This window comes from Phyllostomus hastatus, unplaced genomic scaffold (genome assembly GCF_019186645.2).
Source record: "Phyllostomus hastatus isolate PE091 unplaced genomic scaffold, TTU_PhHast_1.1 phas_scaffold_93, whole genome shotgun sequence".
NCBI lineage: Eukaryota > Metazoa > Chordata > Mammalia > Chiroptera > Phyllostomidae > Phyllostomus > Phyllostomus hastatus.
This window is the reverse complement of record NW_025334042.1, coordinates 5,633,068-5,647,491: the sequence shown is the minus strand read 5'-3', so window position 1 is coordinate 5,647,491 and position 14,424 is coordinate 5,633,068. Positions and strand designations below refer to the sequence as shown.

Sequence of the window (14,424 nt, the reverse complement as noted above, 5' to 3'; positions counted from 1 at the left end):
CAAAGCTGGTGTCACCCTCCCCACCAAATAGCACACTCACTGCCCGCTGGAAGGGGACATGCAGGGCAAGGAAAGCTGGTGGTTGTTAATTTTAGCCCAAGTTTACCGAGTACTTTGCTGTGAAAGATGAGTGATTAACCAGACATTAATACGTCTTCTGAGAGTGTACAGTCAGAGTAATTTTTATCATCCCCTGCAGGGTCACACATCTTATCCAAAGTAACCCCATCTTTGGAAATCAAGTTTTAGGTCCAGTGAAAGAAAATCTTTAGATTGTTGCTCAAATCAATTCAAAGTGCATTTGCTATCAAATGAAATGTTATCCACATCAGCACTTCAGGCCATTTTAACCAGAGACCGATTATCTTTTTCAGAATGTGGTCATTATCCTCATCTCTAAGGCTGTGTGAACCATAGGTATTGACTTGCTACGATTCGGCAGCACTGTCAGTTGGCTGGGCCTCACATTGCCCTGTCTCCTTCACAGTCTGTCTTCACCCACGCTCCCTCAGGCCACGCCCGTATCCCTGACGTTGCTGTTTTATCTTGCCATTGCACCTGCCTAGAGTTTCTCGTGTTAATCTTTCCTTCCAGCTTTCTGGCTGGTTCAGCTCTGCTCAGCAGTTTTCCTACTGCTTATGCCAAATAATTTTTTTTAATATTTCAAATCAGAATAGTAAAAGTATCTGCATACACATACATATATATATGTTTGTATTTACTTGCAACTTGAATTGTGGTTTGATGGAGTAGTCTCTGCCACTTCAAGGCAAAATGTTACTGTCCTCAAGCCAAAGGACCAATTAAAGCCATTAATAAACAATATTCCAGTTATCATAGATTGTGTCTGTACAGTTGATTTACTTTTCCTTTGGTTGTAGCCGAAGCAGATGTTTTTGCCTTTAAAGCAGAGTGTGCAAATGAGCCTTTATTACCAGAAGAGCTAAAAGCTCTGTATCTCAAAACTTGAAGGCAAATTGGGTTTGTTGCCAGTTCTTTCTGAAAGAGAGAGTTGTGCATTCAGCAACAGAGCCCTTCCCAGAAAGATGACTTTTTCAGGAACATTGCAAGGTGCCTGGCTCATTTTCAACTTTGTATTTTCCAAATGAATGGAATGAAGATTGAACTATAGCTGTCCTTTAAATTCAGTGGTAGAGGTTTAGAAACCCCTGACAAGTGGGAAAATCAAGAGGAAGCAAAATGAGATTGAGAGAGATGGAATCACGTGGTAAAGGCATCGTGTCAGGCATTTTTTACTGTGAACCACAGTGAGATATGTGTGGCTCACAAAACAGTGATTGGCTTTTCTTCACGGTGTTCTCTCTGATGTTTTCCATTCCATTCCATTCCATTCCATTCCATTCCATTCCATTCCATTCCATTCCTCTAACAATGCTGGTCGTAAGCCATTAACATGATTTAAGAACCCAATAATAAATTAGAACTCACAGTCTGAAAAGCTCAAAATAGGATATGGTTGAGTGAAATCAGTTTCTGGAGTAGCAATGCTGAGCAAAGACAGAGAAACTCCTCTGTTTTCCTCATATGAGCAAACATCTCTAGTCATCCATACTCCATCCCTCAATTAGCATCCTGTTTGGTAATTCACTGCCTTATACACATGACACACAGGAAATATCACACACCTGCCCAGGTGGTTGAGAATTTCATTTGCTCTCAGTAAACAGATCTGAAGAGATTTGCAGATGAAGTTGAGGATTTAACAGGTACACCCTACAGTAGCAGTTCCTTAATTTTGCTGCATATTAGAATGGTTTGGGGAGCTTTAAAAACTGCTGATGTACCCAATTTCTGTTGAACCCAATGTCTGGGAATGGGAGCTAGACATCAGTATTTTTAAAAGATCTCTAGTGATTCCAATTTGCAACATAGTTTAGGGACAACTACCCTGTGCCATGGGTCATTTGGCAAGCGGGCCGTTTCAGCCTTTTTGTCTGGGTCAGCTATCCGGTGGTGCAGCTGGGGAGCTTGTTTAAAACTTGGATTCTGAGCCCTGGCTGGCATAGCTCAGTGGATTGGGTGCAGGCTGTGAACCAAAGTGTCGCAGGTTCGATTCCCAGTCAGGGTACATGCCTGGGTTGCAGGCCATGACCCCCAGCAACCGCACATTGATGTGTGTGTGTCTCTCTCTCTCTCTCTCTCTCTCTCTCTCTCTCTCCCTCCCTCTCTCCCCCCCTTCCCTTCCCTCTCTAAAAATAAATAAATAAATCTTTAAAAAAAAACCCTCAGATTCTCAGGTCTTAAGCCCCAGAGATTCTGATTCCGTAGGTTACCTGGGATCCTGCAATTGAAATATGTACCCTTGATAATTCAATGAATATAGTCTGTGACCATACCTTGAGAAACAGTGAGGGGATAGCCTTGATTTAACTCCTAAAACAGAACTGTGGGGAGCCTTCAAACGCTGACCAGCTGAGACTGCCCGTGCACGGCATTAACTCAGGGAATTCTGCTGTGCATTTTCCCTCCTGTGTAACGCAAGTGAGCATAGGTGAGTCAGGTTTCACTCACAGGATGACGTTCTGTCTGTTTCAGGCTCATCATGTGAGACTATAGGGAAACTGACTCAGCCTGTAAAAGTTCAGCCAACAGAGGAAAACCTGGCACAGCTGTGAATACCACTGTCCCCTTGGTCATCTCTCCTGTGACACAGAGCAGTGGGAGATTTCAAAGAGCCCAAGATGCCCCAGAGCCATGCAATGTGCCAGGAAAAACTTGAACCGGAGACCAGAGGGCAGAAAGTCAATATTACACAAAACCCATTTGATTTTACTTAGTGGGAGAAGGTCACAGATTAAATGATCTAAATATGCCAGAATCTCGAATGGGGCTAGCCTTCCAGCCAGTGCATCTAAAGTAAAAATTTTTATCTCAATAGCCACTCGACCATGGGGAGCTTGCTTAGTTGTATTAATGTTCATTAACGATAAGCATTGACAAATATTCTCATCACAGAGCTCACATCAAGCTCCTTCTAGTAAGAGAAAAACCTCAAGGAAATTCATGTTAAGATTTCAGGGCTTTAGGAAAAGTAAAGAATGCCCTTTCCTCAAATTTTACTATCTTCTAACCATTCTTATGGGCATGGAAAGAAATTACTTTAGAGAAGTAGAAATGCAATATAGGGATATAAAATTACCTGTGACTATACTTGTGCTCGTCTCTGAAAATGATCCATGTAAGCAAAGATTTGTAATAATTTTTACTGATCCTTGAGGACAGGAGCCATATCTGTCCTTGCTTACAGCTGTGCTCTAGTGCCCAGCACAGTCCCTGGCATATAGTATATGCTCAATAAATCTTTGCTGAATGAGCAAACACATGGCAGATTTAGCAATTGCTTTAGTAATTTTTTAGAGGAATATATATAATTTCCCATTGTCTATCTTTGTGCTCTGGTGAGCAAATTTTGAAGAGAAACCTTTTCTTCTCCTGATCACTGTGAAATGCAAATAGAATATTTCGATCCAGTGTCATGCTATAGTGTAAGCACCTGATTAAAGCTGTACTTGAATCAGCAAAGACCTGGAATTGTGCACCTGACTTGACTTGGGTGAGTGACATCTTCCAAGGCAGGTGATTGGAATAATTTGATTCTTCCAGGGCAGGTTTGTAGCCAATAAGCAAAATAACAGCAGCTGTATTGCCATTCTTCTGCTAAATAACTGTTTGACAACAGACCAGTTCAGGGAATTTTCAGCATAATAGACATTACTTAGCGTTCAACTGTTATATTTCTATTTTCCTGTGAGCAGAAATGAAAAACTTTTATTTTTAAATTGAGAAATTTCACCTGTAACATCAAAGCACATGCATTCCCCCAGTTGAATGCATTTCAGTCCTTTTAATTCACCAGAGTAAAATAACATGACCATCCAGCTTACAAGCAAAGAAAGTTCAAGGGTTAGCAGGTGAGTGACCTCTAGCTCATCAGGCTTTATTTAGTCTGGCAATTGCCAGTTGCTACAAAAGGAGATGCTGCTCTTCATTCTCTCTGCACTCCCACTTACTTCCTCAGGCCAGCCCTGAATCTCTGTGGCAGGGACCCTCCCTGAAGCAAGAGGAGGTTGGAGGGAAACCCGATTACCTTAAAGCCCATTGTTTCTCAGAGTGGGATCCAGGGACCACCTGCCTCAAAGAATCCAGAAGCTCGTTGAATACACATCCCTGGATCTCCATGACCCCAGACCTACTCAACCAGAATCTCCGGGGCAGTATTTTAGAATCTACATTTTTAGCAATATTGATTTTTAGTAATATTTAATGCACACTGAAATTTGAGAACAGGTACTTTTCCAGACAAGCGATATTATGTAGGGGCGTCACTTGACAAGAGGTGTTTTCTGTGCCCTTACTCTCGTGTCCTGCCTTTGCCCTCGCCAGTTTGGTGCCCCTGAACTTTACTTCTTGGCCCTCTCTGCCCTCCGGCAGGGCAGGTGTCCTGGCTCTGGGCTCAGGGGATCTGCCAAATATTTAACTCCATCCCTGGACTTCCTGTTCTTCCCAGACACATTGGCACAGGCAAAAGACCTTCAGAGAGTGTCGGAGGCATGTGTCCAATGGGAGGGCTTGGAAACTGACCCCACGTGCAGACTGAGTCAGCCGGCTCTACTGGGGAACGAAGCAAGAAGCCAGGAGAGCCGATGCTGCCCCTGGACAGAGAGGGGCCCACGCAAGTGGATGCCCACCCATGTGGCTGGCTGTGGAGCAGCCAGGAAGAACCCCACTTCTGAAGTGGCTCCCTCAGCTTCAAGGGCCATGGCTTGAAACCTTTGTTCTGCCATCTAACACACTAACCGGCCTCTGGGGGCACAAGCTGTCCCACTACCCTTTTTCCTGCTCTTGCAAGAAAACACTTAGGAATGAAAAGAAAGCAGTAGGGACCTTTTTCCTGCAATGATCAGTGATGACCCCAAAGGGCGCTTGTAAAGGCTTTAGCCCCCTTCAATCCCCCTCACTTTTCTTCCTCCTTCAGCCTCTTTGTACAGAATGATACTTGTGTGTTTAATCAGGTCTGATTCAAATCCTCTGGGCAGTAGTCTCTGACCAGATCGCTGCCCTAAAGCCCCTCTATAATTCTGGAGCCTCTAACATGGCTGAAACCTTGAATTCACTTTCTTTCTTTTTTCAAATTTAATTTTTATTTTTAACGATGGGGTAGGGGGCAGAGAGAGGGAAACATTGATTTGTTGTTCCACTTATTGATGCATTTATTGGTTGATTCCTGTATGTGCCCTGACTGGGGATCGAACCTGCACCTTGGAGTATTGGGACGATGCTCTAACCCACTGAGCTACCTGTCCAGGACCTAATTCACTGTCTGTCTTAATCCTTGCTACTTTGTTAATAGTAAGGAATTACTTGATGGTTGCCAAGACCTTTTGACCCCAGGGGTGAGAAAAAGGTTTTCAAAAATAAGCATCCCAGAAGAGACTCAGCACTTCTCAAACTTCAGTGTGTAACGAAACAGCACAGAAGCATGTTTAAATGCAGGTTTCCTAGGCTTTAAATCCACGGGTTCTGATTCAGTAGGTCTGAGATGGGGCCCAGAAACATGCATTGTAAATAAACCACTCAAGTTATTCAAGATGTAAAGGGCCTGTGGGTCTCCGGATCATACCTCCAGACACCCTAGTCTAAATGCACTTAGGAGTGAATGACTGATTCCAGACTCCTTTGGAATGGTTGGGGGTATTCCAATATTCTAATATTCCAACTGCCTTAGGAAGCAAAAATGGGTAGACACAGTACATGACGGGCATTTGCACAAATTTGACAGGGAATAAGCTTCATTACTGTAAAACTTACGCCTAAAGGAAATGCAACCTCATCATTCTCCTACTCACCTCTCCCTCTCTACCTGCCCCTCGGACTGGATCTGCGTACAGCTCAGCCTTCCTGAGCTCAGGTCGGACTGGAGGCCCCCAGACCTCTCCATCACCAGCCATGCTGGCTGGCTTCCTCCTGATTTGCTTTTAATATGAAGATGACGCTAAGAGGGTAGGATCTGTTCTGAGAATTGGGCCTGGTGTCTGGTTCCTGTCAGAATGCACTCCCTTCATTTCAAGGATGCATCAGGACTAGAGAAACATCACCTTCATTCTTCAAAGTAAAGTTTAGCTCTCACTCATCACTTCGGAATGGGTCTAACCTTTCTCATTTATTTTTAGGTCTTTCTTCAGATGTGGTAGTTCTTATTGCATTTGATTCCTATAGATATTAGGGTAAGAAAATTAAGTTACCACGTAGCATTTTCAACTTGGTCATTCTAAAGAAGTATTAAACTTTTAAATTCGAAAGAGGTGTTGTAGTTAATTTGTTTAAAGTTCCTACTGGTTTTACATCATAATACACATATACCTGTGCATTTGCCAGGCCATTAGTAACATCCACTTGAATTTTCTAACTAACTCATTGCACCCTGTTACTTTCTCACATCTGTTACCCCAACAGTATCCTCTGGACTCCTCCTTATTTATTTCCACCTTGACTTTCCCAACTTTCTGGTCATTTGGTTCAAGGAGACCTGGGATGCCATAGCAAATGAGTCTTCTAAAGTGACAAAGGACTATGTCACGCTGCTGTACTAGATGATTTCAGTATTACTAGCAAGAACTCACGTGACATTTACCATGTGCCAGGTATGTCCCTAAACCCTCTGTAAATGTGAACTTATTAATCTTCACAGCAAGCCAATGAGGTATATGAAATAAGTGGTATTATAAATTACTATAAACTTATTTTATGGATGGGGGACCTGAAGCATAGAAAGTAACTCATCCAAGGTCATGCAACTAGTAAGTAAGTGGTGGGCTAAGAATTTGAACTCCTCTGCATTCTCAGTCACTGTCTACACTGTCCATCTAAGAAGGCAAAGCCGAACCAAAGAAAAGCCAGGAAAAACCCCCTCCAAAAACAAACAGAAAATACTATTCTTAAAGAACAACTACTCTCAAGGGCATTTCAGAGGAAGAGAATAGACAGAGCAACCTAACTTGAGAGCATACTTGGTGTAAAGATAGAATCGTCGCATGATTCTTTTATCCTCTATACACTCACTAACCCCTTTCAACAAGCTACCGGAGCTATTAACAAGCACCCTGCACAATGACCAGTATCTACTCAGCACATGCTGAGAATGATCTCACCTAACCCTCAACCCAATGACGGCTGCTTTAACTAACAGCTTCTTCACTGGACATTAACATGCCCGGGGGGGTCATCCTTCCAACACAGTTTGTACTCAGCAGAGTGTGGGGAGGAGCCCAGGTAGAATAATTGTGTCTACTTTGAGGGAGAGGAGAGACAGCAGACCCACACTGTGGCGGCCTGTCACTGCCGCCTCTCAGGGTCTGCCCAGATAAAAACCCACACTGCTGGGTCCTACCAGCATCTCCTTATGTTTTGGGAAAAGTATCAGTTTAGAAGTTCTGAGCCGGAATGATAACTGTGTGCTGTGTGACCCAGGACAGATCATAAGCTCTCTGAATCGGTTTCCTTCCATTCTCATTTTTTTTAATGTCGAAGGGAAATAATATTCATGAAAATGAGCAAACTGTGAAGGGGTAGAAAGTGTGAGGTAATATTATAGATGGTTTAAATAAATGTTATAATAATTATATTTACCCAAAGGCCACGTGACTGCAAGCTGCTCCTCCCCCTGAAGTAAACTTTTTGAGGGCAGGAACCGTGCCTTACTCATTTTTGCCTCTTAAAACTGTTTCTGGCACATAGTAGGTAATCAATATATGTTTCTTGTTGAATACCTAAATAAAAGGAATTTTCAAAGGAATGGGGGTACGTTCCCATCTACGCTGAGAGGAGGCCAAGGAAGGAAAGGCCATTCACAATACCTGCTTCAACCACGTGGTCCATCGTCGGAAACCTTTTGTACACGGCTGTGCTCACCGAGCGGAAGATGAGCAGGGATGTGAGATTGACGTAGCGCATCAGGGTCCTCCTGAGCAGCCGGCCGTGCTCGTCCCTGCCGTGAACACTGCTGGAGATGAGGAACATCAGCCTGTCTGGCCAGGGCAGGTTCACAAACTGGTTCCACCATCGGTTCACTACCAGAGTGACATAAAACCCTGCAGAATAACAGGAAAACTGTAAAGCAATTTCCTGGAGCAGACTCGTCAACACTGATGCTTTTAGCAGAATTTTAGCCTTTTTGGGATTGGGGTGTAAAAATATGTTGTTATCCATATCTTATGATTTTGCCCTCCAGAAAAATAAATGTAATTTGTGCCTGGCAAATGCCGTGGTACCCAGTAAGCAGCTATTAGAACTCAAATATTGACAGCAAAAGTGGAAGGTTAGTGAAGAGAAAGCTTCATCGTCCAAGAGCAGATTATTACCTCAAACTTGTTTGGTGTTAATGTAGCGAAAGCAGCCCTGAAGGCGAACCTTATGGATGGTTTGTGCTATTGCAAGCGGTGGCTTTGCAGGCATGCCTCGAGGCTTGGAAGCACTCCCATGCAGAGTCATCGGTGTCATCCTAACGGAGACAGCTGCGTGGCTGCAGTCTGCGTGTCACCTATACTTACCAAGCACAAAGGTTACTGGAATTTGTTCAGCATATCTGTCACAGTAAATTGATAATTTTTCAAAGTAACGTTTTTGGGCTCCTGTAAGTAACAATCTGGAGCAAAAATAAAATGCACAGCCCTTTATGATATTATACTTCTTCACCTGCTTTGCAAGTGATATTCAGTGCAAACAATTAAGCACAAATAATTTTTTAAGGAGTAATAACTTTTTCTTTTCTACTAAGTTGACGTATCTCAAAAGTTGAATATTTCAAGTACTAACATTTGTAGTACATAATTGTTATTGGCCATTAGACAGATTCATTAAACATTTTATTTTCAAATACTTTATATTTTTAAACTTTTATATGATTAATGCTTTGGATTTGGAGCACAATACCTCATAAAAGAGCTTGTTTTTCAATCATTCGTCAGGTGTACTCAAAGAAAAAAAAAGAGTGTCTTGATTAAGAGGATTACAGTTACTGAGTTATTATTAAATAATAGCCCTGAATTTGACATCTTGATCTTACTTATTCCTGAATATGCTATTCAGCAAATTCTTGATTTTCTGTGTTATATTTTAAGGAATATTATAACTTAAAAAAACTCTGTAATTATTTAAAATATAACATATATAACAATTAGAAGTGGATATTTTTATTATTACATTTGGTGGGTTTATATCAATATAGTATAAATATATTGAAATTTATATTATAGATCCAACCCAAATTCATTTCATGGTATTGTTAAACATAAATTCATTCACTAGAACTATTCTGGATATTTCTGCTGTAGGGAGGAGACTCAGAGTCAGGAGGAATGTCTCAAGGCAGGTTAATAATAATGACCAAAATCTGGAAAGCAAAGCAACAGAGATGAATCCGCATCAATGAATGAGTGTAGCTGTTCCAAAGGAGAAAGGACTCCCTTGGAAAAATCCATGTTAACATACTTCAAAGGCCCATTGGGATCAGTAGAACTTCGATAAAGGAAGCAGAGGGATAATGAGGTAAGAGTGAGCCAACACTCAGGTTGCAGATGAAGAAATGGGAGCTGGTGCATCGAAGAAGGGGTGCAGGGTATGGGGTGCGAGGTGGGTTTGGAGTTCTTGCCTCAGCTTGGGAGGAGGTGTCAGAAGTTTGGAAGTCAGGAAAAGCTGACAAGGAGGCATCACCTGTTTGCACAGTCCTGTCAGGGTCATGCTGATGAAAAGTTACAGCCAGAGTGGCTCTTGCTACTCAAATAGAAGTTGTCAGGGAGGATTTGATTGTGGACAGCACAGACCACAGGGTCAGGGGAAGCTGGGTTTGAATCCCAGATCTCCCACTTACAGATTTAGAATTTGAGCACATTTTTAAATCTCTGTGAGCCTCCGTGTCTCATGTGTAAATGGAGATAATAACATTGATGCATCAGGGATGCTGTGTGAATTAAAGAGTATATGTTATATAAAACAATGTAACATAGGGTATTGTATTTAATAACAAAGTGATTGTTATGATTAATAATTGGCCAAAGGAAAAATATTTGGCTAATAGACACATAGAAATTTTACTAGTTAGAAAGTAAGTGCGGCAATTATTTTCTCAAATCCATACAACAAATGGGAAGAGATACAATCAAATTAATGACTTCTTGTGCTGTCTTACAATTTTCAATAAGTATATTTATTTACTTTTAATAGGACCAAAAAAACTTAGGGCATCAGTAGACATGAGACCGAAACTATGTCTATATTTTTCTATACATGTTTGACTTTCTTGACAAATTCAGCCTATAGTTCTTGGCATTCCTTTGATCAAGGTATTAGGACCTATTTTAACAAGCTTTAACAATTGGACTTCAAAAAATGAAGAATGACTTAAATAATGGTTATTATCATAAGTGTAAGCACTCTTTGGCTTTTACAAAAATCACACATATAATTTTGTGGGGTACATGTAAGGTATCGGAGCAAAAGCTGAAGCTCCACGGAGCATTTCTGGCTACAATGCAACTGCTCTGAGGGCTATTCTATCCTAAGCAGCAGTAGCAGCAATAAATTCATATTAGTACAAATAAACTGAGACAACATCATGTGTCTTCCACCATCTTGTATTTTGAAGGATTAGATGACACATAGATAAGTTGTCAAAAAGTACTATAAGACAAATCTGAAAAATTATTAGAGGTTTTTAATAAAACATTAAATTTAAAGACTTTTTGCCAAAATATATACCCATATATACATTTATTTGAAGTGTAGTGTATTTATTTGATATTTAGCTAAATAGATCTTCCTATTCTGCTTTTGGGAATTACCAGTCAACCAAATTAACATCCCTCATCTTCAGATGGGGCCCTATTGCTGCAAGGAAGAATGTAGGTGAGAGCAATGCTATTCAAATTTGTTTGTTTGTATGCAGGAGAATAACAAACTGATGTACATAGAAAAGGTGGAAATACAGCCTCAAAAACCTTTAGCTTCCTATTTTAAGTTTTAATTCCTCCCCAGAGAAGAAATGTATACAACCAATTTTAATTTAAAAAACTCATAAAGCTTTTCTTTTATAATGCTGATAAAATTTTATTAAGAATACAATTTTTAACCTTGACTGGTGTGGCTCAGTTGGTTGGGCGCCGTACCACAAAGTGAAAGGTTGCTGGTTCTATTCCCGGTCAAGCTGCATGCCTGGGTTGCAGGCCTGGTCCCCCATTGGGCACTGTTTCTCTGCCTCTCTCCCTTCCTTCCCCTCTCTCTAAAAATAAATATATAAAATCTTTTTAAAAAGTAGAATTTTTAGTTATAAAAATATTTCTTGGACATAATATTGCTCAAACTTTCTGTCAGTCTGACAGGCATAAGTTGTGGTTATGAAGAATAAATGTCATGTCCTTTTGTGAATATGACATGCCCCAAACTCAGAAGATATAAAGAAAAGACATAGTTTTCAGGTCTTTTCTTTAGTTGGGGTTGTGGTGAGGCTGGTGGGCACCATCCTGGAGAAGATCTTGTCATTCCAGGCAGAAGGAAGGAAAGTGCCCGTATCAGGTATGTATGCCTGATAGACATTATTCACAAACATGCCAGTTACACAGGTAGTTGCTGCATGCTCTCAAGTCACAGATTCAAACTGTGAGGGACATAGTTCAGAGAGGCACATGTAATCATTCATTTGTAGACTCTGCCATTCAAAATCACTATGTAGCGAAGATCTAAGCATAACTCTTCCATTCTGTGCCTATAGCAACATTCTTGACCCATGACTAACAGCTCATCATGATCACTTCTGTGGGGCTGGAATGAGAACCACTTGAACATGACAGTTAGAGTCTATTTAACATCCTAAAAATGGTGGGTGTGGATTCAACCGCCCTGTCCGGAGGAGAAGGAGGCCACAGAGAGGATCATGCAAAGGAAGTTACCTACGCACAAAGGTCAGCGGCAACCGCAGGGCTCAGATTTCTGAGACTGTATTCTCACTTGATATTTGATGGCCACTTAAGGAGACATGCAAAGGAAAGTACCTGTACACCAAACTTATTGCTGTGTAAAAAACAGCAAAAACAATAAATTCCCTGTACAGTAGTTTGTAGATGCTGCCTCTCCACTTGAGGAGTAACCTATGAAATCCAAAAAAAGTCGCATTGGCTACTTTACTGGAGTAAGTGACAGTCATCTTGGATAGTTTTTTTTCTAGAAGAGCAAGAAGACAAAATACAAGTAAGAAGCCATGTTTAAGACCAAGCACAAATCTGTAACTCACAGGAAACCCACACCAGCAACCAGTCAGCCAGCTCCCCTTCCGTTGCCTTTCTCAGTTTGTACAATTTGGAATCTGGGGGTAACCACCACCGTAGGGCTAAATGGTTTAGTAGAAAAAAAGGAGGAAAAGCAATTCTGGAAAGAGTAATACTAGAAATTGTAAGCTTGCCTTAATTTCTGAGTATTATTTTTAGATTATATAGCCATTGCTCTAAAAATATTTGAATGATTAAGTGAGGTATATGAGATATGCTGTAATGTTACCTATCATATACCTTCTTAACCCACAGGAAGATTTAGAGTATTGATATGCTATATTGATTGACATTTTCAAAAGCAGTAGCCAAAGTTATTCTTTGGGGCTTTCGTTGCTAAAGTAGGTAAAGAGGTATTTATTTCGTGCTTAAACTTCCTAAGAGGAAGTTACGGCTTTTTTTTTTTAATCAGGAGATACTGTTAGAAATAAACAAGCCCCTTGTGGGAATTTAATTGATGGGTTATTTTTGCCAATTTTAGTCGGATGTGGGGGTCTCTTTAATGGAGCTCCTAGTGCACAGTGAGCACTCTAGGTACTTCAAAAGGTGGACAAAATGCTGGGCTGCAGTGGTACTAAGAAAGGCATGCTTTCCCATGGAGAAGTGTAGCACAAAATGCTTACGGATAGTTCACTTTGTGTTTGGAGCTGAGAAAAACAAGGTCATTCTTTAGGGCTCTTTCCACTTGGATCTGTCCCAGGGATGTGGGTAGGATGAGAACTGGGCCCCAAAGCTCAGTTTTCAGTAAATTCTCTGGAATTCCGTTGCTTTTCACCAAGAGATTAAGCATTCAGGTTTTGAGAAGGTGGCCCCAAGTTAATCTTTGTTTGTAAATGCTGCTCTCGAACATGGAGCACACACCAAAAAAATGAGACTTCTTTGAAACCTTTTGGTTTTCTCAAAGGATCTGTGAGAGCCTTATGCAGCTAAGCAGACTGAAATTATAGAGCTTTTAAGTAGCATTGTATGAGACACAAGAAATAAATCATACAGCCAACTTCTTGTAAAAAGTAGCCTGTAGCGTACATTTTAGTATAAACAAGAAAATCTTCTGCTTTTATTCAGAGCTAAGGAAACAATACAATTCTAACTTGCCAACTTCCCTAAGGAAACAAAACTCTGGAATTACATTCACAGTGGTTTTTTTGTAATCACAAACATAAGCCTTCAACATAACTAATTTTAATTAAAAAAAAAAACAGAGGGCCTTTTGGCATGAGTGAGTGGCATTACAAAAGGATGGGACTCACGCCACAAAACCAGTTTCACAGTTCCATCTTTACCTTCTCTATTTGTCTAATGTGAATACAGCCAAACTTGGGAGAGGACCATTATAAATTCAGCCCATTTCATAATTTGTTCTCATAGTAGTTTTAAATAACAGTCCTCAAATAACTTTCCTTCACGGAACAGTTCATCCTTCTCACTAAGCTCTGTCAGAAAAACAAAGATCAGATACAGTAGAGGTCAGAATTAAAATGCAGATGTATACTCTTTGTGCACTAACCTATTTATTTGATTTGGAGTCTCCGACAGGAAAGAAAATCTTCAGGCTCCCCTGGAACAGGTGCCTCCAGGCTGGTGTGGCACTCTCGGTTTCACCCTTTGCTCATGTACAGTCAGATTTCCTTTCTGTTCTCTGGCCACTGAGAGGACCCAGACAAGGACAGGGGTTAAATGATTTTCCACTTGTGGAGGCCTGTTTATGCCAATTTGCCCACTGATGACAGTTATAGCCGGGAACAAACAGGAGCAGCAGCTGCTGATGGGGCTTTTTTAAAATCTATAATTATAACTCCACCTGCCGTCTCCAGTACCTCTTTGAATGAGGAGTCGGAGGTGACATGAAGGAGGTTGGGCCGTTTAAGCCTGTTATTTTCATTTTTGATTTCACCCTGGGATCAAGGAAGAAAGAGCCATTTTTCCCCCCTAAAGAGTTCTGAAGAGGCTCTACCAGCCAAAAAAGGGAATCAGGACAGTCTGTGAACACAGGCTAAATTCTTGTGAAGCCATAAACGGGGGCAGACAAGAGTATAAACAGGATTTACACTCCCTGGAAAGGTATTGAGCATGCTCTTCCATTAAAAAC

At 41.0% G+C, this 14,424-nt stretch overlaps 1 protein-coding gene across 5 annotated transcripts in view; it reads right to left on the bottom strand.

Annotated features, from left to right (window-relative positions):
• Positions 1–13,964, bottom strand: part of BEST3 (bestrophin 3) — a 42,065-nt gene extending 28,101 nt beyond the window's left edge. Inside the window, exons 1-4 of one of the 5 annotated variants that reach the window (XM_045828959.1) lie at positions 13,843–13,964; positions 12,063–12,231; positions 8,568–8,662; positions 7,875–8,108 (exon numbers count right to left, since the gene is read on the bottom strand). In XM_045828959.1, coding sequence (XP_045684915.1) covers positions 7,875–8,108; positions 8,568–8,662; positions 12,063–12,214 — 481 coding nt within the window. In that variant the 5' untranslated portion in view covers positions 12,215–12,231; positions 13,843–13,964. Of the gene's footprint in view, positions 1–7,874; positions 8,109–8,378; positions 8,412–8,567; positions 8,663–12,062; positions 12,232–13,842 lie in introns of those variants that run through there. The other 4 variants (XM_045828960.1, XM_045828963.1, XM_045828961.1 and 1 more) reach the window with 4 other exon arrangements.
• Positions 13,965–14,424: the final 460 nt, after the last annotated feature.